Source organism: Lissotriton helveticus, chromosome 5_1 (assembly GCF_964261635.1).
Source record: "Lissotriton helveticus chromosome 5_1, aLisHel1.1, whole genome shotgun sequence".
Taxonomy (NCBI): Eukaryota; Metazoa; Chordata; class Amphibia; order Caudata; family Salamandridae; genus Lissotriton; species Lissotriton helveticus.
In genome coordinates, this window is record NC_136065.1 from 340,545,458 (window position 1) to 340,567,513 (window position 22,056).

The 22,056-nt window shown below is 47.1% G+C and overlaps 1 protein-coding gene across 1 annotated transcript in view; it reads right to left on the minus strand.

The window, feature by feature from the left end:
• Positions 1 to 1,882: 1,882 nt before the first annotated feature.
• Positions 1,883 to 22,056, minus strand: part of CFAP74 (cilia and flagella associated protein 74) — a 1,328,338-nt gene continuing 1,308,164 nt past the window's right edge. Inside the window, exon 40 of the mRNA XM_078642456.1 lies at positions 1,883 to 2,574. Within this exon, the coding sequence (XP_078498582.1) occupies positions 2,476 to 2,574 (99 nt within the window). The 3' untranslated portion in view covers positions 1,883 to 2,475. The remainder of the gene's footprint in view (positions 2,575 to 22,056) is intronic.

The following is a 22,056-nucleotide window of genomic DNA, read 5'->3' on the forward strand; positions in this document are numbered from 1 at the left end:
TGCAGTAACTCCTAGAAGGATTGTTTGATTCAGTGTGGAAAAGTGGCTATGTACCATAAAGCATGGGTGTACTCGGCAAAGAGGCAAGTTTATCCAGATACTTTTCCAGCACGGCTATCTGGAGCAAAGATCTTTTAACCATAACATTCAACAGGTGAGATGCTCTTGTAGATTCGAGTACTGCTTTTTGCTGGAGTATGTCTGAACAACTAGGTACTGATGAGTTGGATGTGGTGAAAGGAAGACTGGGTCAGACCAAGCAACTACATATTTCTGTGATGCCGACCTCATCACTGTAGGCATTGTAAGAGGTTTCCCGAACTGCTTTGGCTTTCTGCAATAAAGCATCACTCAAAGGGAGAACCATGTTTCTGGTTGGGTCATCTACATTGAGGGACTTCTGACTAGTAGAAATAGGAATAAAGGTCCATTTAGCATTCAGCGTGCGGTCTAGTTCCGTCAGAGGCTCTGCCTGCACTTAACCCTGGAGATAGACCACCTACCTATTTAGAGGTAAACCTCTGCATTTGAGGTTCAATTCTGAGGAAAATGTTTCTGCAAATTCAATAAAAAACTATCTCTGTTCCCTGACTGCTCAATAGCACAAGATTTTACCCTTTCGATCTCCTGAGTTATATCTGCCCGGGCTCCTTTCCGGAGCAAAAGCTTCACTCCAGCAAGCCACACTTTCACTTTCTCCGGTTCTTGCAACAGCATATGATCCTCTCCACAAGCTTCTAGCCTTCCAAGTGCAGACGTACCTCTCTAGGAACATATAGCTTCATGGCAGGGTCGCCACTCCATGCTTACTGGAGGTATGATGCCAATGGTGAACAAGAAGGTGCAGCATGGGTGACTGAGGTCCTTGCTTGTGGTCTAAGTTTATAATGGCAATTCCCTACGGCGCCCAATGTCTCTTCCTTGTTGAAGAGTATCTGCAATACAAGAAGACTGCAAGGGTCATGAGAATGTCTGACTCACAGATGATATGGAGACTGAGGTTTGCTGAGGCCCGAGACAGGTGGCTCCATCTAGCCACTTGGTTTGGGTCAGCGCACAGATAGATCAGACCAGAGATTTGCTGTTCAAGCTGATCACTCACTGGCTCTCAAATCCTAGGTAAACTTGCATCGATATCAGAGATATCCCCAGCGATCCAAACAGATAGTATCATAGTGAATAATAGAATGTGTGAAATCTGAGTTTTGAGTTTCATCCAAAGATCTGTAACCAGTTAGAGGACGCTGAAACAATAACTATAGATATTTTTGGGCTCGTCAATAGATTTCTGGGTACATCAGGCATTAAATCATAATTTATTAACCATGTTTACACTCTGGACCTGGTAGAATGTACTTCTCTGCTTTCTGTCGTCAATTTACTGTTTATCCTTCGATACATGGAAAATAAAAAGTCAATTTCTCGCTTTTAGAATAACAAGGATGTAAATCTGTAATGTTGTATGTGGAATAAAGGGCTGTGTGGCCAGACAAAGCCTCTATTTCCTTAAGGTGTGAATTGTATATTTTTTAACTAACACAATACACTCATAGAGCCAATTGAAGTGGGCACCGTCCCCTGGCAGTTCTACATTTAATGTAAATATATGCAAATGAAATAGTATAAATAGAGCGATGAATCGCATTCTGATACATTTCTAAATTATGAGATGTGTATTGGGGCCCCTCTGTTTCATTCCCCCAAGAGCCCCCTACCAGGACACTACCCTCCAGCAGAAAGTAGATTATAAATATTAGCATTCATCAAGTGTGGATCAGGACAAGTCATAAACACATTAAGCAATTCTTATATGTTGTTATTAAGCTAATGAATGATTGCTAATCACGGCACTGGAGCCAATGCAAACTATTTGGCTTAATTAGAGACAAAGAAATGGATACGACTAGCCCAGGTAACAACCACATTTCATTTTTCTACGACCTAGAGTGGTCCACATAGTTTCAAAAAAGTTTAGGAGCATTTTATGTTGCCAATTTTGCAGTTCTAGTGGTGCACGTTCTACACAACGCAAATTGTTTCACTGTACAGAATATCTCAGCCGAGATGATAGGTTAAGTTATAACCACGATTTAGCAGAAGTGAAGGAAATTCCAGAGAACAGCAGGAATAAAATATGTGATTTTCTTTAAGGGATGGGACAGGCTTTACCAATTTTTGGTTTCTTATTTCATGAATTCTCCAGCAGCTCATGTTCTCAAAGCGCTTTACTGCCAATGGACATGTAGGGAGGGGTGTGTACATCTTATATCAATTCAATCTACAATCAAATACATTCAACATTCTCTTTTTTATTCTGAGTGCAGACAAACACCATATTAAAGGATTGTGTTTCATATTTTTCATTGATGCTACTTGTGTTAGCGCTATGTTTTTATTTACAAAAAATGTGCAATAAACGTTGTGTTGGCTGGCTCCCTGGCCCATCTGTAGACAGTCGCGTCGCTTGCAGGGTCTTCACGTGGACACCACCAGCGCCGTGATAAGGATGCGGTACTTCTCGGTGATGTCGCCTTTCAATGTCAGCTCGGCGGTGACCGTCAGAGGGTGATTCGGCTGAAAGAGAAAAACGAGTTGATGTTGTTAGCACCCAGGGGTGGCGTGTCTGTGGTATCTGCGGGCAGACTGTGGAGGACGTCAAACGGCCATGAAATGGGCTCAACTTCTAAGCAAGCTTTGCGAACAAGGCGCAAGTACCAACCGTTAGTGCTACGATACCGAACAGTTCAAAGGATCACAAACGTCAAGCGCTCTCTGAAGGCACCGCGAGGTGCTTGCAAAACTTAACAATAACGAATATCCTAATAATTAAATAACAATATAATTTCTATAAATGCACTCCGCGATCATAATGGCTCGAGGGATACTGCCCCAGCCAATTGCGAGTGGTACGGTATTACCGAACCACGGGGCATATTTACAATGTCTGGCGCATCTCTGCAAATCAGCAGGGATGCGCCAGAATAGATGCGACACGCAATTCTCCCCTTGCGCCACCACGGATGTGTCGCATTTACGACGCAGTGCACCTTGGCGCAAGGATAGGCAGATGTGTGTCGCATCTTGTGGCGTAAGGGCGGTGCATTGCTGGAGTCATGTCGCAAGCGGGACGCAACTCCAGCAATCCACAGGGGCCGCCCATACTTAACGTGGTGCGTCACTCCTTATGCCTGCTTCCAGCAGGCGGAAGGGTTTGAGGCAGCGACGTCGTAAAACTGTCTCAGTGAAATCTTGTAGATTTCACTGCGTCAATTTCACTGCGTCAGTTTTACTGGGCTTTCCTGCGACAGAACGCCCACATGAAACTTGGCACAGTGCTTTACAACGAGACGGCGCAAATGTGTTGCAAGGGGCTTGTAAATCTGCTCCCTCAAATTGATGGGTGCAAGAACAGCAGGTTGTTTATTCGTGTGCTTTTTCATGTTCCACTGCGGATCCGCTGACATTGTTCAGCTGCTCAGAGCAGGCTGATCACCCTAGGGGTTGGTGTTCAAACTTTTTTTTACGCTGCCCTCCCCCCCCCTCCCGCCCTCCAACGAAAAAAAAAACACCTGCCCCCCTCAATTGTTTTTACCATTATTCTATTAAACTGGCACTGTTTTTGTCTATACTTATTTAACCATAGCAGTTAAGTTCTGTTACCGTTTCATAAATGCAATCAAATACATGATTGCCAAACATACTATTCTGGTCAGGCAGGCCTTACTAACTGTAAACGTATCCACAGTGTAATTATTGGAAATAGGGGTGGGTGGTTTGAAGAATATTTGAAGTCCCTTCCCAGCCAGTATATAAATGAGAAAAGTTGATTAAGGTGGCCTCATCTGCTGAAAACAAAGCACTGTTATCAGAATAATGGTTCTTTTGGCCAGAGCATGGGACCCCCCCACCCCCCCCACCCCTCCACCCCCTGGGATCACTTGAGGCCACCCTAGGGGGGCCCGCCCCCCAGTTTGAAGACCCCTGCCCTAGGATCAGAAACCATATGCAGTAAAGGACCCAGTCTCCCCGTAACCGTAACACCTGGATTCAAAGGTAGTAAAACAGCCAGAATGGTTCATTCCGGCTCTATTGTCTTCCCCCCTAAATTCCGAGGTCCTAAATGTTTAAGTGTTAGTACTCGTGACGGTAATTGGCTGGTGGTAATGGCATCCATGGCAGAGCCAGTTCCTGTAGCCCAGAAGCGCTGTCCAGTGTATCCATCTGCTCATCTCCAAGCCAGCATTAAATCTAAAGCTATAACTAGGCCACCAATGGTTGCCAACACAGTAATTTAATGGAGAATACTTCATACATGCATTAACATTGGGCACAGCGAGAAACCTGTCATTTTACAAACACCTACATATGTTGCTGACTACTTTTCAATCCAGGGATAGCGAGCCCAGGATTCCCATCTACATAGAAAGATGTTACTATTAGCAAAGAGAACATTGCATGTTATGGGCTGAATTCATGGTCACTCCTTACCGGTATAGTCTCCAATAATAATAAGTGGTGTAGTGAGAAGTGGATATGAACTCTATAGAAATGGAAATAGTTTCCTACTTGGCACCCAATTACAAGTTTGGGTGGTCTCTGGGGTAGTTGGCATCCCCAGGTGGGATACAGCTCTGCCTTATAATAACTGGCCTTGGTTACGCACAAAGATGTACAGGGTGCCGGATTTTACAGGCTACTAAATATGGCGAGTAAATCGCTTGAGACTCGGGCTCCAAGCACTGCACGGTCCCTGCCTGACCATCTACTATGGCGCGAATAACTCAGAATGCTCTATCCCCTGCCAGTCTACAGCTTATCCTGCCTCTTATGCCCTACTCTATTGTGGCACATGCAGGTGGTAAATGGGGTCGTTAATTTACAAGGAAATTGAAATACAATGTACAATTGTATACAGAAAAATTAGTCAGTGTTTGGATAGGAATGTCGCCTGCATGGTGAATGGGTGCGCACTTCTACACTGAGTGCCCAACTACGAGTGAAAATGGCATCTGACGGACAAGTTACTTACCTTTGGTAACGCTCTTTCTGTCTAACTCTAGATTCCTCACCTTTTGAATATTCCCAGGTGTCAAACTGGATTTGGAATTTTTTAAGCAGTACCCCTGTTAACTGCTAAGTGGTGTTGTACGGCTCTGCACTGACATTGTTTTTTTTTTTTTTTTGTAAAACCTTTATTGAGTCAATCAGAGCAGTACAAGCGCAGGCCTACAACCACAGGGGCCGGCCGCAAACTCAGGAAATATAAACAGGAGCATTGCATATGTTCACGGCTCAAGGAGCTATCACGGTGTAATCATAATATGTGGTTGTAGGCTCCACAAAGCACCAGGAGAAAAGAGGTTTCATTTTTATAGTTTTGAAGAAGTAACTGTGGCCATATCATCGAAGGCATCACACTGCACGATAAACAAGAAGAGGCGGGAGGGGCATATCCCCCCCACGTAATCAGGAATCGGTGATGAGCAATACGGCATAGGACACACTACGCCCGCCGACGGCAGGCCAGGAGGAAGGTCAAACAATAGCAAGCAATATATCGAAAGCATCATCCAAAAAATCAAGCCTTCCGAAACCATAAAATAGCGGCAAGTGCAGATGCCCGACAGAGAGAAGGATGAAAGGAAAAGACACAGCCAACCCTACGAAGAGAGAAAAAGAGAAAGGGACCATAGAACAAAACAAACTAACATAACAAAACCCCCCCAACACCCGCCACCCTACATCACCGTAATGGCTATGGCTTATCCCACTAACAGCGTGCCTATCGCCCTGGAATTACCCTTAAGAAGGAAAGAAAGAATCCCGGTGTATAGACCCGAAATGTAGAAAAGAGAGGAAGGGGACCCATCGCCCAACTAAAATAAAGGAAGGGCCCAAGAGAGGGAAGAAAAAGGAAGAAAGGGACCATAGAACAAAACAAACTAAAATAACAACCCCCCCCCACACCCGCCACCCCACACCACTGTAATGGCTACGGCCTACCCAAATAACAGCGTGCCTATCGCCCAGGAATTGCCCCACAGAAAGAAGAGAAAAAGAATAGATTTATAAAAACTGGGGGAGGGCCCTCCGTTTGGGCTCCCAGCCCCCCCTTCCCGCAAAATACACTCCCCCCCAAGAAACATAATCCACAGCAGTAAACAGCCGAGTCAATCAGCAATGGGGAGAACCATCAACAGTTTGCACTAGAAGGCACAACAGAAGAATATGCGCCCCCCATCCCCACCAACCGCCCAATTGTCAACATTGTACGGGATACAGCTCATCCTTGGCCTGTCCTTACGAGTCCCCGAAGGCACAGCCGCCGATCGATTCCAGCATCCGCCAATACAAGGAAACAAAGAGACCAAGCAGGGCCGGAGAGCAACACGAGCATACAAGATGGACGTCGCTGGCCACCAGCAGAGTCTTCGGCCCAGACGGCCATCTTCCCCAAGGCAGTCCCAGGACCTGTATTCCACAGCAGGGATGCGAGGACAAAGACGGAGGGAACAGGCACGGGCACCAGCCGTCGCTGCGACAAAGCATAGGACGTAGGTAGCGGAGCAACGTACGGATCCGCTAACAGCTGTAGTGAAATGGGACCATCAGAATAGTCAAAAGCCACGGACAATTGTCCACATTTCAACGCATTGTCCATTAGCATCCACACTCCTCCGCGTACACGGGTGGGCACGGTACTCGCCTCGATGACAGTTCGGGGTCGATCTTCATGCGTCAAGAAGTCGTCCGAACGTGAGTGACCCAGTGCAAGCAGGACACCATCCAGCTTCCTCCCCAGCTCACAGGAACAGTGTTCCCAGGCAAATCGAAAGTCATCAATAGCAGCAAGTATGTCACCGCAGAGTAACAAAGCCCTGGTTGCACATACCACAGCGCCTCTTGATTGCACCCACTCCACCTCTTGCTGTACCCCGGGAGCCAGGATTACATTCTCCATCTCATCCAGGCAGCGTTCCGGCGTATCCATCGTAAATGGGGACTGGGAGGTAGTCAGAGGCGAGGGCAGCTCGATGCGACCACATTCCGGTCCGCAGGGACATGGAGGGCAGAACCCCAAGCAACGATCTCCTGCGGCGATCATCCGCGCTCCAGTTCAGCGTCAGCCGAAAACTCGGGAGTGGCCCGCGAAAACCGGGCCGAGTCTCAAACAGCGTCGGATCAGTTACCATCTGCGCTCCACATATATATTAAGTTCCCACCAGGTCATCGCTTAGGGGGTGCACCGCGGCCACTTCGCTTGTCAAGCAGGACGCTTGTGATAAGAATCCGATCGTTGGACCCTGCGCTCCTGTGGACCGACTCCGCCCCAGTGCAGATGGCCGCTGTTGTTGCATCAGCGCCTGGCCATGTTTAGGAGCAGATGCCCCGGCTCCAGAGTTTCACAGGGCCGCCGACTGCCATCGCAAATATCTCCGGTTATGGGGCCAGCAGGGGGCTCGGGAACACGCTGCCAGTTTCAGCGCTCATTACCAAACGCCAAATTAAAGTGCAAAAGCAGGATAATGACAGGAGAGTCGTGCGGGGCTCGGAGGGTCACGGAGCTGGGAGCCTACACGTCCGTCCGCATCGCCATCTTGGCTCCTCCCTGCACTGACATTGTTCTGCTTTCTGGAAGTGATGTGAGGAGTCGCATATAAGCCCTACCAATGCTTGCTGACATCAGGTGCTTTCTGGACCACCCGTTCTCTCAGATGTAGAGCCAAACAATAGATTGGTGTGAACCAGTGTGCAGATCTCTAGAATTTGGGACCTTTGAAGTTGGAACAGAGTGCAGTTCACAGACGGATAGGATGGGAGAGTCAGTGAGGAATCTGTATTTATAAAGAGAATCTACCAGAAAGAGCACTACGAAAGGTAAGTATCTTGTTCTTCTGATAGATATTTTTAACCACAGATTCCTCACCTTTTGAATAGATGCCAAAGCACTACCTCCCAGGTGGTGGCTCTGTGGACTGACTCAAACCAAAAAGTCCTGCAGGGCCAACGGGGCAAAGAGCCCTTCTCGCCAGACCCAGCTGTCCAGACAGTAGTGCTTCATTAACATGTGGAGCAATGCCCACGTAGCAGCTGGGCAAATATTCAGAACTGGCATGCTAACACAGTGGTAGCAGTCTTGGCACTAGTATAATGAGCCCACAAACCTCATAGGGGCTGTTTCTTGGCCAATTTATAGCAGATTTTAATGCAGAGGTCCTCGCTGTTCCATGGCTTCACTTAACTCCTGTATTTGCTGTGGCATTGCAGGTGGGCCCAGAAATTTGGGCTGGCTCAGAACAAGGGACGGAATGGGCTCCGAAACAGATCGGCTTGGGAATGAGACCAAGAGTCACGTTGATGCCCTTGAGCCAAGGTGAGAGGCAGGAAGGGGCCTAGTCTCAATTGGGCTTTTTATGTTTCTTACTCATATTACCCAAAGAATGTGATAAAGAATGGCCACAGAACGACTTTGAGAGCTGGACCTGGTCCAGGACCTTCAGTCCGACCTTGCCCAGTCACATGGGCTTGGCGATGTAGTATGGCTTGGCATTTCTGATTGGCCTAGGCGGTTCATCAAGTGGTAGTCACTGCAGGCTTGGAGTCGTGTAAACGTCTGCCCCAGATAACAAAGACAAACCTGACGGCGCTGTGTCAGACATTTGCTTGCAACAGTGCTTAAACCCTGTAGTTTTAAGGGGCAACTAGAAGATAACACCAAGAGTTTAACAGTGCCTTTCCCAATGACCCATTCTTTAGAAACGCTCAAAGCAATAAAATGAAGACATCATGTTATTTTCAGTTGAAAAGGGACCAACCTGTACTCAAAGGAGGTGGATTATTTCTTTACCCAGGCTTCAAACGTGTGCGTCAAATTCAGCAATCAAGTACATGTATCCACCCCTACCTGGTCTTCCCCAGCTAAATATGTGTGTGTGTCAACATTCTTCTCTGTATCACCCAAACCAAAGCACCATTGCTTCTGCACAACCTCACTGATCTCATACTCCTGTACTTTTTTTTAGCGCAGAAGCGTTTAGTGCATTTGAACAAACACATTAGTCTACTGAATTTAAGAAGAAAAGAAAAATACGATCTATCTGAACACCAAGTGATTTAACTGAAGCTATTAGTTATTTACTGATAGCAAACATTTCAATGCCAGAACCGCACAGTTGTGGGTATTACCATGGATCGTGCCACAGAACCAAATGTGTGAGGGAGAGGTGTGGCGCCGCGGCCAGGGCGACTGACGCTGGAATCTGGGGACCACGGTTCGATCCCCGGCTCCGGCGGCAGGTTAGCCCAGCACCATGTGACTCTGGGCAATAGCTCGCTTAATCTTCCCGACGGCCCCCAGCGCCTAGAGACCCCTACGGGTGATTGTGCGCTTTACAAATGTGGACTTTACTTTACTTTACAGAACCAAATGTGTACTCTCCTGGTTGAATTGCATTTTCGAAATTCAAAACCTTCCTAAAGAACCTGCTTTAACTATTCTGAGCCACCTTTAAACTGGCGGTCCTTCCACTCCATCAAACCCACGATTCCCCTACTCTATTTTCACTTAGCGGAAGTGCTGGATTTCTATTGTCAAAGCCTCTGCTGGCTCCACAGTTTGTAACTCCTGACCCTGCGGTCCATCCACCAGGGCAGCACTGGGTCACAGAGACAGCTGTCACGACCAAATGGTGGTTGGACAAGAGTCACTCATTTTACCCTGCCCGTGTGTGCCATGTGTTTCATGCCCAAAACAGGTAGGGGGAAAACTATTGCATCGGGCCATTTACTTAGTATCCAGAGAAAACAAAGCTATGGTTTAAGAGTTTGCCTTTTCTAAACAAAAGGTTTTCAGAGTGGATGATTTATAAATGGTGTCTGCTTGATAAACTTCACATCAGTAAAGGAAGCTATGGTGGCTCCCTTTACAGGTGAGATAGTCGCGTGGGGAGGGGGTGTCGGGTGAGGGAGGGGTTTGCGTGAGGAGGAGGGGGGTCATAATAAAAAAAAAAATTAAAATACCTACCTTTCCACCTGGTCCCGCATCCTTACTGCTCCTGCTTTCCTGCTCTCCTGCCTCCGACAGGAACAGGAAGCAGGCAGCCAGGCTCCCTCTCCTAAGCCAATCACAATTGGTCTGGAGCGCCCAAGGGGGCCGACCAAACAGTCTTTGAGCACTCAGGAGAGGGCAAACCACTCCTGCCCTGCCTTGCCCCGCCGTCCGCCTGCAAAGCAAACATAAAATGGTGATAACTAAAAGCTATTACCATTTTATGTTTTGGCTTCTCGCACTGAGGGAAAGCAGTGGGGCGACGCTCCTCCGCCATAGCGGAGGAGCTGCCCCAGTGTCAACTATTGCTTCATAGGCATCTTCATGGCAGGTATTTAAAGGAAGGCATCAAACTAGGACACATAAGCCAGCACTGATAACACTGAGACACCACAGCTGATGCCAAGTTGACAATATTTCCGACAAATCCTGCTGCTATGGGAGGGCCTTGATGGGTCCAGAGAGGGTGTCCATTTTCCATTCTTTTTTTTTAATCATAGAATAGGTTTGTCAGGATGATCTGGTTTCCCTCTTAAATCGAGTACATGCTTTATTTTATTGTTTTATACCTATAGAGCAGACTGAGTCATATGGGTTTCCCAGTTCTTCGAGTCTAAGGAATTAGACCGTTCTTCCTCAGAGACCCCTCGCCCTCTGGGGAGAAAAGTTATGTCTTGGTGCAAGCCAAGTGAATACCTTGCTCTCAAACCGCTGGTTTCAAGAGCAGATTGGGACAGGTGTCAGTGCTTAGTTTGTTTAAAAAAAAATATACATACGTTCCAGGACCCCACTGCAACTTGCACTACCCATTGCCCCAGCCAGTGATGCCAATGACAGTATCAACACAATTACAAAGCATCACACTCCTACAAGTGTGACATTCCAGATTATTTTAGGCCCCCAAAGCTATATGATTGGCTTGGGCGGCAGAAATTTGCGATTTTTAATGTATATTGAATTAATTTAAAACAGTTCTAGTGCTCATTTGTAAATTAGACAGACAGCGCCACCATGTGGCAGACTGTCCTAAGCGCCCGTGATGACAATTAAGCGCTGGTACAGGAAACCACCGGCTCAAATTACGCACTGAGAGGTGTTCAATTCCTGTATTGCATTGCATTGTAATTGCATTTATATAGCGCTTAGCACCCCTGACGAGGCGTCAAAGTGCTTCTGTGAGCAGACAAACCCCAAATAACACATGCAGTGATCTTAAGAGTACTTTGCAGGTATGCCCAATTCACCTGCTACAATGTTTAAATCCTAAAGTCCTTTTACAAAATGTGAAGAGAAAACAGCATAATACAATCACCAAATTGAAATGAAGCATGTCGCACCTGAAGTGCGAGCATTCTTAAGTTCTTGAATCAAGAGGAATGAGGTGCTAGTGGACAATCGGTTCGGAGGCTGTTATTTTCAAGTTATACGGAATATAGGGCCAGATGTATCAAGATCCACTTTTGCGATTCTCAAATAGCGATTTTTAAGGAATCGCTATTTGAGAATTGCAAAATGGTATGTATGTAGAAATTCGCTATTTTTTAGCGCTTTCTTAAAATTCCTTAATTGCGATTATCAAATTGCTTATCGCAATTAAGGAATAATTTCCCATTCATTTCTATGGGCCAGGAGGCCCATAGGAATGAATGTGAAATTATTCTCAATTTGCGATTCGCAATTTGCTAATCGCAAATTGAGAATAATTTCAAGGGTGCAGGGGTGTCCAAAGGACACCCTGTTGCACCCTTAAAATAAGCATGGGTGCACATGTAGTGCACATACATGTCCTAAGGGCATGTATGTGCCTCACATGGCACTTTGAAAAATGCAATAATGGGCATTTTTCAAGAAATTCGCAAATTACCACCAACTTGAAGTTGGTGGTAATTTGCGATTCCTTAGGGACAATTAGCAATTTTTTTTGCATCATAGATTGCATTTAAGGAATCGCAAATTTTGAGATTCCTTAAATGCAATCGCAAAATAAGGAATCGCAAATTTGCTGAAATTTGTACTGACATTTGCTACATACATACCATTTTGCTCAAATGAGTTAGCAAATTTCGGCGTTTGCGAACCCATTTGAGCTTCATACATCTGGCCCATGGTGCGTTTTTTTCCATACCCTGTAACTACCATTACCCCTGGGTGAGGTCTTTACCTGGAGTGGTAAATACGTTCAATTTCCCACTTTCAACTCGAAAATGAGGCATAGCATGTAGAACTGGAATTTAGCAACGAGGTTATAATCAGGGCCTCAGTTTAAGTAACTGCATGACTGCAGTTATAATGATAACTAGGACAGCCAAGGACAAAGTAAGGGAGTAGTGTCAGTTCCAGTAGACCAGAGTGGACCTTATGTTGAAGTGATTACATCAGGTGTGGTAGAACCTTTTCTTTTGGATACTGGTGCGACATATTCCAGTTCTATTATGCACTCTAAACTTCCTGGCGCACCTTTGTCTGGCTTGACCAATGTTTCCGTAGGATTTTCAGGCGCCCCAGTTCGTAATCCGGTTTCTAGTCCTTTGTCCCTTTCCATTGACCCTTGTGAATTGGAAGCTCCACTTATTCTAACGACTGGTTGTGGTGAGAATCTGTTGGGTTTGGACTTGCTGAAAAGATTGTATGCAACATTGCATTGCTCTCCTTCGGGAGTACAACTTACTCTTGGTAAGAAAGTGATTTCTCCACTGTATTTGTCTAAGGATTGTTTGCACTGGAATTACGTTCGCTTCCTGATACGCTTTGGGCTACAGGTTCAAATGATGTGGGTCTTTTGCAGATTCCACTGTATGTTGTCACCCTAAAGTCGAATGCTAAATTGCCTCGTATACCACAATACAAGATCTCGAGCGATGGTGAGAGAGCTCTTTTAGCGATTGTTTATGATCTGGTTGAGAAGGGTGTGGTTGAGGAGACGAGAGGAAATGTGTGCAATAACCCGGTTTTGCCTGTCCTTAAGCGTACTGATGCTTCTCAGCCACCTGTGTACCGGTTTGTGATTGACCTTCGAGAGGTAAACAAGATTGTGGTGCCACAGTTTCCTGTTGTCCCTGATATTACTGCTTTGTTGACTCTGATTCCTGCTTCGGCAGTCTGGTTTTCTGTTATTGACCTGAAGAATGCTTTCTTTAGCATTCCGATTGCTGAGGAGAGTAGGGATATTTTTGGCTTCTCATTAGGAGGCAGAAGCTTCCGGTTTAAGAGAGCTCCCCAAGGTTACTGTGAAAGTCCTTCAATCTATAGCCAAGCGTTGAAAACTCAACTTGATGGTTTTGTGTTACCAGTTGGTTCTACTCTTATTCAGTATGTCGATGACTTGTTGATTACTGCTGATGATGAAAAGATCTGTAAAGAGGCTACTCTTTCGTTGTTACGGTATTTGTCTGACCTTCATCATAAAGTGTCACCTTCAAAGTTATAATATTGCCGCCAAGAGGTAACCTACTTAGGTCATCTCTTGTCGAAGGAGGAACGGAGATTGACCCCAGAAAGAATTCAAGCGATTGCGCAAATGAGTGTGCCATCGACACAGAGAGAAGTTTGTGCTTTTTTGGGTATTACATCGTATTGTAGACAGTGGATCCCCAATTTTTCACTGCTAGCGCAACCTCTGTTAGCATTGACTCTGAAAGATACTGCGCATCCTCTTCCTTGGACTGATGAATGCCAGAATTTTTTTTCTGAATTACGTGATGCATTGTGTTTGGCTCCGGTGTTGGGTACTCCAGATTATAGTAAGCCTTTCATGTTGTATGTGCACGAGAGAGAAGGATGTGCATTGTCAGTGTTGACACAACCTTTTGGGGACAAGCAGCGTCCATGTGCGTATTTTTCAGCAACGTTAGACCCAGTTGCTAAAGCATTGCCGAGTTGTTTGAGAGCTACAGCGGCAGCTGCGGTTTCGATCCGACAGTCTGCTGGTTTGGTATTGGATAATACGTTGATTGTGATGGTCCCACATGCAGTGGATACCTTATTAAACAGGACTAAGACTCAGCACCTTACTAGTGCACGTCTTTCAGGTTACGAGTTGACACTGTTGGCTAGCCATGTTCACATTAAAAGATGTAATGTGTTGAATCCAGCTACGTTGTTGCCGATCTCTACAGAGACGGATGTTCAAGAACAGCATGATTGTTTTCTTCGTACAGAGGAAGAAACGAAAGCTAGGATTGATCTCAAGGATACTCCTCTTGAGAATGTTGATGGTACGCTGTGGGTTGATGGTTCGTGTTTTAAGCTTCCGAATGGTGAAACGACTGCAACGTATGCTATTACGGCTTTACGTACAGTTGTTGAGACAGAAAGCCTACCACAGAATTCTGCGCAAGCAGCAGAGTTGATTGCACTGACTAGAGCGTGTGTGTTGTCGGAAGGAAAGCGAGTGAATGTTTACACCGATAGTCAGTATGCGTTTGGTGTTGCTCATAGTTTTGGGCGTTTGTGGAGAGAATGAGGGTTCCTTACTTCACAAAAATTCAACATGGGCAGTTAGTGAATGAACTTTTGGAATCTCTCACTCTCCCAAAGCATTTGCAATTGTGAAGTGTAGTGCGCATAAGAAAGTTGTGGACGATGTTGGTCGAGGGAATGCGTTTGCGGATGAAGTTGCGAAGGAAACGGCAAAAGACATGATGAGTCGTATGTATGTTGCAGGCCCAGCAAGATGGGTTATGGCTGGTGGAATGTGTGAAGACACAATAGAAAGTGTGAAGATGATTCAGGCTGAAGCTACAGAGAAGGAAGTGAATGTTTGGAGAGAGACTACAGGTATGTTGGATTCTACAGGTTGTTGGATTGAGTTGTCGGAACACCAGAGATGGTTGTTGCCAGATGCGTATGTGCTCCCAGTGGTTACAATGGCTCATGGATTGGCTCATATTAGTTCAAAGGGAATATGCAAGTTGTTGGCCCCAGTTTGGTAGAATGCTGGAATTCCGAAATGTGCAGAGAACGTGGTGAAGCATTGCATGATTTGTTTGCAATATAATCCTGGTAAGGGAACTCCAACTCCAGCTGGACATTTTGCTCCTCCGACGTATCCATTTGAAGTGATACAGTTGGATTACATTCACATGGAGAGTTGTAATAATTTGAAGTATGTCCTTGTGGTTGTTTGCGCCTTTTCCAGATGGATAGAGGCTTACCCCCTAAAGGATAATACTGCCTTGTCCACAGCTAAGGTCTTGTTGAAAGAGTATTTCCCTAGATATGGATTGCCGAGAATTGTATGGTCGGACAATGGGAGTGAATTTGTGGGTCAAATCATGAAGAAAGTGTGTGCTGGATTGGGAATCAATCAGAAGTTCCATGCAGTGAATCACACCCAGTCTGCTGGACTTGTTGAATGCTACAATGGTACCCTTAAGCTGAAATTAGCTAAGGTACAAGCGAGCACTGGTCTTACATGGCCGGATGCTTTGCCGTTGGCTCTTTTGTCAACTAGGACGACTGTGCATTCTCGAGTGGGACTTAGTCCGTATGAAATTGTGCTTGGTCGTCCAGCGAATGTTTGGAGTGTGCCTCGTCCGAGAGAATACAGCAGTATTGAGTACCCTATGTTGGTGGATTACTTACATGACTTGACTGCTAAATTACGTTTTCTCCACCAACAGGTCTATGACAGTTTGCCGACAGCTACTACAGATCCAGGCCACGTACTTGAACCTGGACAGTACGTCTTTGTCAAAAATTTCCAGCGTACCAAAAATCTGCAACCGAGATGGACCGGTCCTTACCTGATTTTGCTTGTCACTAGAACCGCTGTTAGAGTAGCAGGCAAAAAGAACTGGGTGCATGTCACCCATTGTAAAAAAGTTCCTTCGCCTTTACCAAAAGATCAGTGGGTGAGGGATGGTATAGCAGATTCAGAATGTGAATGGGTCCCTAGATTTGTTCCGTTTAGTGATGCTCATTTGACATGGACTCGGTCCGAATGCGAGGATGATGATGTTCTGCAAGCTGCTGTGCCTCCTCATCTGAAGATTGACACTACGAATCCAGAACTTTTGTTCAAAGATCCTACGGTGCCTGATAAAGAACGCTATGATTTGAGACCAAGAAAGACTGTACATATGGACAAATAAAAATTATTTTTTTTAGATATTGAATTTACACTTTGGCAGATCAAGAAACTTTTTTGCTTTTTCCTTTTTCGAGTCACCATCCGGACTCCGCTGCAGGGTCACGGTAGGAAGTTCTTAAGGGGTGAACCCCGTAGTGACACAAGGTCTGTGGTCCAGGGTCGTTAGTGTGATCTTGGCGCACACTTAAGTGAAGAAGGTAACGACCGTGAGCAGCACGTTAGAGGATGGAGTTTTTTGGCTCTGACCAGAGTGTTAGGAAAGTGGATTCTAAAGTCCGAATATCTATATTGGTTCGTAGAAAATGTTTTTTAATAATGTGTGTTCTAATGCTCTTGAATATTACGTTAGCTTGTGTGGGTTTGATTTTTTATGTCAAACAACAGTCGCTTACATCTACTTCCCAACCTACTCTTTCTTTTTCTACTGTTTCTCCACATGAGTTTCATATTTTGCCTGAACATGAACAAACACGTAGATCAGAATTTGTGAACAATTCGTTTATACAATTGTTGCATCAGCATCAGCTAGTCATAAATACCACGAATTGTTGGGTGTGGGGTCTATGCCACATACGACAGATAAGGGAATGCCATATTTGGTTTTGCCTTTTTCACCTAATGGGTCAGTTTGGGCACTCCAATCGATGTTTATCTATGCGAATGATGCCTCTCCAGTGCGTTCTGTTAAAGACAATGTGAGCAATAGTGCTTTGATGAAGATCAATACAAAATGGTCAGGCGATTTAGTCGATGTCTCTTAAGTAATTTTGCCCGGCGTTAAACGCCTCTAATACCTTATAAAGATTATCAAATAAAGAGGCAGGCGCTGCAGACAGGAAGACAGGAAACACGTTTTATTCCAACGGAGCAGAACACATCAGATTGGACAACAAGGTATCGTCTCGAGGTGCTCTCTAACAGCCTCTCTGAGACCTAGCCTTTTATACACTGGTTTACGACATGTGACCGTTCTTTATTACAATAAAGACATTGTGAAGTAGCGAAAGATGACATCCCCGGTACCCCCCCCCCCCCCCCCCCCCCAGTTCCGGCTCATTCCAACACGTGGCTACAGTAGAGGTCCTCACCCCCCATACAATAAGAGGAGGCTATCACGCAGCTGAGTGTTCCGCCGATTCCTTTGGAATGTGTGCGCCTGATCGAATCTCAAGGGGTGGGGAGGTCATGATCAATAGTAGCTCCTTTGAAAAGGGTCGAGTGCATACAGTAGTGGGCAATAAACTGTATCCTCAGGCCAAGGGATGACCAGCGGTTCGTACTGACAATCGGGCTCAGAGGAAGGGGTCATCAAAGGAGGGGTATTCATGGAAGCAAAGGAGGTGTTGGTCAGGCGCGGGGTGTGATTTCCAGAGACAGAGTCATGTGGAAGGGGAGGTCATGACTTGTGCATGTGAGAGCGGGGGCAGCCAGGGTGCATGGGGGATGCTTGCAGGGTCAGGGAAGTGTGCTGATGATCGATCGTGAACAGGGAGACCATGGTACCTAAAATGGCTATCGTGTATGTTCATACGTGGGTCTGAGGAATGGACAAGATGGCGCAGATGATGTTCAGTTCACGAACTAAAATTCCACAGTCCTCCCTTTTAACATGTCTCGCCAGTTTGTCAATTCGGATCTATCCCCATAAGACCACGTATTTCTATCTCATAGAGGGGACTCATGTGTTCAGTTCTGAAGTCCAAAGTCTTAGGGCACATACAGTTAGAAATGAGTGAACACAAAGGTGGCAGACATTGAATACCTAAGCAGCACCCACACAGTACCACGACTGGTATCAGTATATATGTAAACAACCTCCATCCCCAGTCCTTCAAAGTGTCCCAAAACCAGCTTCCAAGCGACCATCCTTCTTGCTCTTGGTGAACCTCTGAGGATAGTCTGTGGAGGTGTTCAATTGCTTTGTAGACTGAAGGCGAGTTATCTGGCACGTAGGTGCAACAGCTGGAGCCGATGATGCGGCATGCTCCTCCACGGTCGGCCAGAATCACATCTAGAACAAGGCGGTTTTGGAGAGCCACCAGGCGGACTGCCTGAAGCTCAGCCGTGTTGTTAGCGAGGATGTCAGCCGTGATGTTAATGGTTGTTTCTACTGCCTGAGTCAGGTGTCGGATAGCGCGGCTGTTTGCCATTGGTCCCCACAGAGGAACAAGTCCCTTCGCTGCATCCAGGAACTGTGCTCCAGTGGAGTCGGCTTGTCCAACGTCTCCGGCGCGCTTTTGCCGGTGATGGTAGGCTGAGGCCACATACGTGGGAGGAAGAATGAAGGCGATGTAGCACGTGCCCCTCCAACCTTTCGGGAGCCAGGTGTAAGCTTTGGTGCCACAAACAAAGTACATATTCGGAGAAGCAACAAAGGAAGGGGGATCAACTGAGACCAAGGTTCTGGTGATGCGGCAGGAACTGTGACCCACCAGCTGCGTTCCCTGGCCTTCGAGACACACGAGTCCTGTGACATTGATGACAGACAGGGCCACGGTCAGGGTGGCAGCCGTTTGCTTCCGCAGGTGGGAGAAGGTGGGTCTGGCTGGATTGTGGAGCACTTGCATTTCGACTCTTTCTTTGGCAGGGATGTTCATAAGGAAGGCGGAACCTGAGGCCATAGGACAAACGGGGGCAGACGTTCCTCCTGTTTTGTTCAGCCAGAACCCATAGTAGAAGTGTGACACTGTCTGACCAGAAGCGGCGTTGTCCTTGTGGCTCTCCTGCAAGAGGATCAACCAGGCGAGGCAGGAGCCGTGAACTGAGAAAGGAGAAGGGATGAAAGGTATGGAGTGTTCAGTGGCATGCGGGAGCAACCCGCAGATCCAGCAGTTCGTGGCATTAGTAGCAAGGTTGTGCTGGTGCAACAGTTGCACGAAGGAATTGTTCCAGAACTCCTTACGCCTTTCTCGGAGCTGAGGCGAAAGGGAGATCAGGTGATGTTCTTTCATCGTGGTTGGTTGTACAGTGGCCAGCAATATCTGGTGAGCGGGTGTGTTGTCCTCCAAGATCCAGAAGGAAGTCATGAGGAGGAGGCAAAAGAGGAAGACAATGAAGAAGGCGATTGTCTTTGATTTGTGCAAATTGTCAGTCTTTGGGTTCCTGTAGTGGGTATTTCCTGTTGCTTTCATCATCTTCTTATCTGGCGCTTCCATCCTCTTCTTATCTGGCGCTTCCATCATCTTCGAGGTGCTCGGTAGTGGGCAGAACCACAGACTTTGTTTAGCTTCTCTCCGGGTGACCCTTGGTTGTTTTAGGCCACCGTTCTGAGATTTTAACTTAGTCCGTGGTCTACTTAGCCGAAGCTCCCCCCTTTCGACGCAGGAAATACCCTTCCCGGGATGGCACAGTGGGATCAGAGAATTTTGCAAGTTCAAGTGCCTCGGTATCAGGATAGCAGTTCAGTGATGGCCGATCTTTGTTCAGGAGCTCTTCTTGGGTGTCGACGTTTTCTGTCGTGGCCAGGGTCGAGGAGACTTTCTTGCAATGGTGGGCGTGCAGCCAGTGCCTTTTTCCCTCCACTCGAAGAGCCGTCCGAGTGGTGATCAGTACTTGCCAGGGGCCCGTCCACCGGGGTTCCAGATTCTTCGTCCGTTGGAAGTTCCGGACTAGAACATAATCTCCCGGTTGGATATCGTGACCAGGGCCCCTGGAAGCATCGGGGATGGCCTGCTGCACCTGTTGATGAATGACAGACAACGTTTTAGTTAATTTGCACAAATAATCTGACAGCAGGACGTCAGGGACGTCGTGAATGGAGGTTGGCTTGGGGGCAGTCCAGAAGTTCATTGGTCGCCCAAACACCACCTCGTAGGGGGTCAAGTGGTGCTTAGTGGGAGTGGAGCGCATCGATAGCAATGCCAGTGGGAGGGCATCTGGCCACTTGAGTCCTGTGGTGGCCACTATTTTTGACAGTTTCAGTTTCAGTGTAGCATTGTGTCGCTCAACTAGGCCAGCGGATTGGGGATGGAAGACCGCATGGAACCTTTGCTTTACCCCCAGCCCCTTCAAGATTAGTTGGATAACTTCAGCTATGAAGTGGGGGCCATTGTCGCTCCATAAAATTCGACAAAGGCCGTAGCGAGGGAAAAACTCTTTCAGTAGTACTTTGGCAGTAGTCATGGCAGTGTTATCACGGGTTGGATAGGCTTCCACCCATTTGCTGAAGGCGCATACAATGACTAGTACATACTTCAAGCCTTGGCATCTCTCCAGCTGGATGTAATCCATCTGAAGGACTTCAAAGGGGTGGTCGGGGGTCCCAAACCCTCCCGGGGTACCACAGTTCCTTTTCCGGGGTTGTGTTGTAGGCAGATAAGGCACTGCTGGACCAGGCGTTTGGCTGAGTCGGGGATTTTGTTGTTGTGCCAGACTTTGGAAATGAGTTCAATCATGGGGGCAGAACCTATGTGTGCAGGGGAGTGTGCCATAGTCAGTATGGGGATCAAGTATGAGTCAGGCAGCAACCACTTGTTTGTGTCTTTTGTCCGCCAGCAGCCTTCGTCGTCCTTTAAACCCACCCGTGCCCACTCAGTCAGTTCGTGAGGTGCGCTGGCCGACTGGATGTCCCTAATCGTTTCCCTAGCGTCAGTCCATTTTTCTGCTTGTGACCTGGTCACATACATGTGTGTCGTCGTCCTATTCTCAGCTGTGGTTCGGGCAGTGATGTCGGCCAGTGCGTTTCCCTGTCCAACTAAGTCCGTCACCTTCTTGTGTGCCTGGCATTTGATCACTGCTAATCGTTCGGGGAGGAGAACTGCTTCAATCAGGGCGGAGACTAGATCTCCGTGGAGAATGGGTGTGCCGTGGGACGTCAGGAATCCCCTTTCCCTCCACAAGAGCCCAAAATGTTGAACCACCCCGAAGGCATACTGGCTGTCCGTGTAAATGTTCGCTGTGGTTCCTGCTGCTATGATACATGCTCGTGTGAGGGCAATTAGCTCTGCCGCCTGTGCGGATCGTTGTGTGATGCGGGCGGTTTCAACTACTGTTCGGGCTGTCGTCACCGCATAGGCAGCTGAGGTGGTGCCGTCTGGGAGTTTGATACAAGAACCGTCTACCCATAGTTCTCCATCAGGGTCTGTAAAAGCAGTGTCTCGGAGGTCAATTCTACTCCTGGTCTGTTCGTCCGTGAGGGTCACACAGTCGTGTATAGGGGGCACATCGGGGTCATTTTCAGGCAAGGGCAACAGTGTAGCAGGATTCAAAGTCGTGCATCTCTTAAGAGTGATATGGGGTGCAAGTAGAGTCAATTCGTATCCCGTCAGTCGTGCACTAGTCAGGTGTTGAGTCTTGGTCTGGTTCAAAAGGGTGTCAACTGCGTGGGGTACTAACACCGTGAGAGAGTTTGAAAGTACAATTCCCTCACTCTGACGGATAGAGACAGCAGCGGCGGCTACTGCTCGAAGGCAGGCAGGTAAAGCTCTGGCGACTGGGTCAAGAGTGGAAGAGAAATAGGCACAAGGGCGTTGTTTGGAGCCGATGGGCTGAGTTAGAACAGACAATGCACATCCCTCCCTTTCGTGAGTGAAGAGAGAGAAGGGCTTGGAGTAATCTGGTGTTCCTAGGACGGGTGCCGAGCAAAGGGCATCCCGCAACTCCTTAAAGGACGCTTGGCATTCGGGGGTCCAAGGGAGTGGGAAGGGAACATCTTTGGCCAACAGGGAAAGTAGGGGCTTTATAATGAGACTGAAATTAGGTAACCATTGTCGGCAAAAAGAGGTAAGGCCCACCAATGAACGGACTTGCTTCTGTGTTTTTGGGATGGGGGTGTCTAGGATGGTTTGGATTCGGTCGGGTGTAAGTTTCCTCCCTTCTTTGGACAGGAGATGGCCTAGGTATGTCACTTGAGGTTGACAGAACTGCAGTTTCTTTTTGGAGACTTTGTGGCCATTCTCCGCAAGAAAGTGCAAGAGTT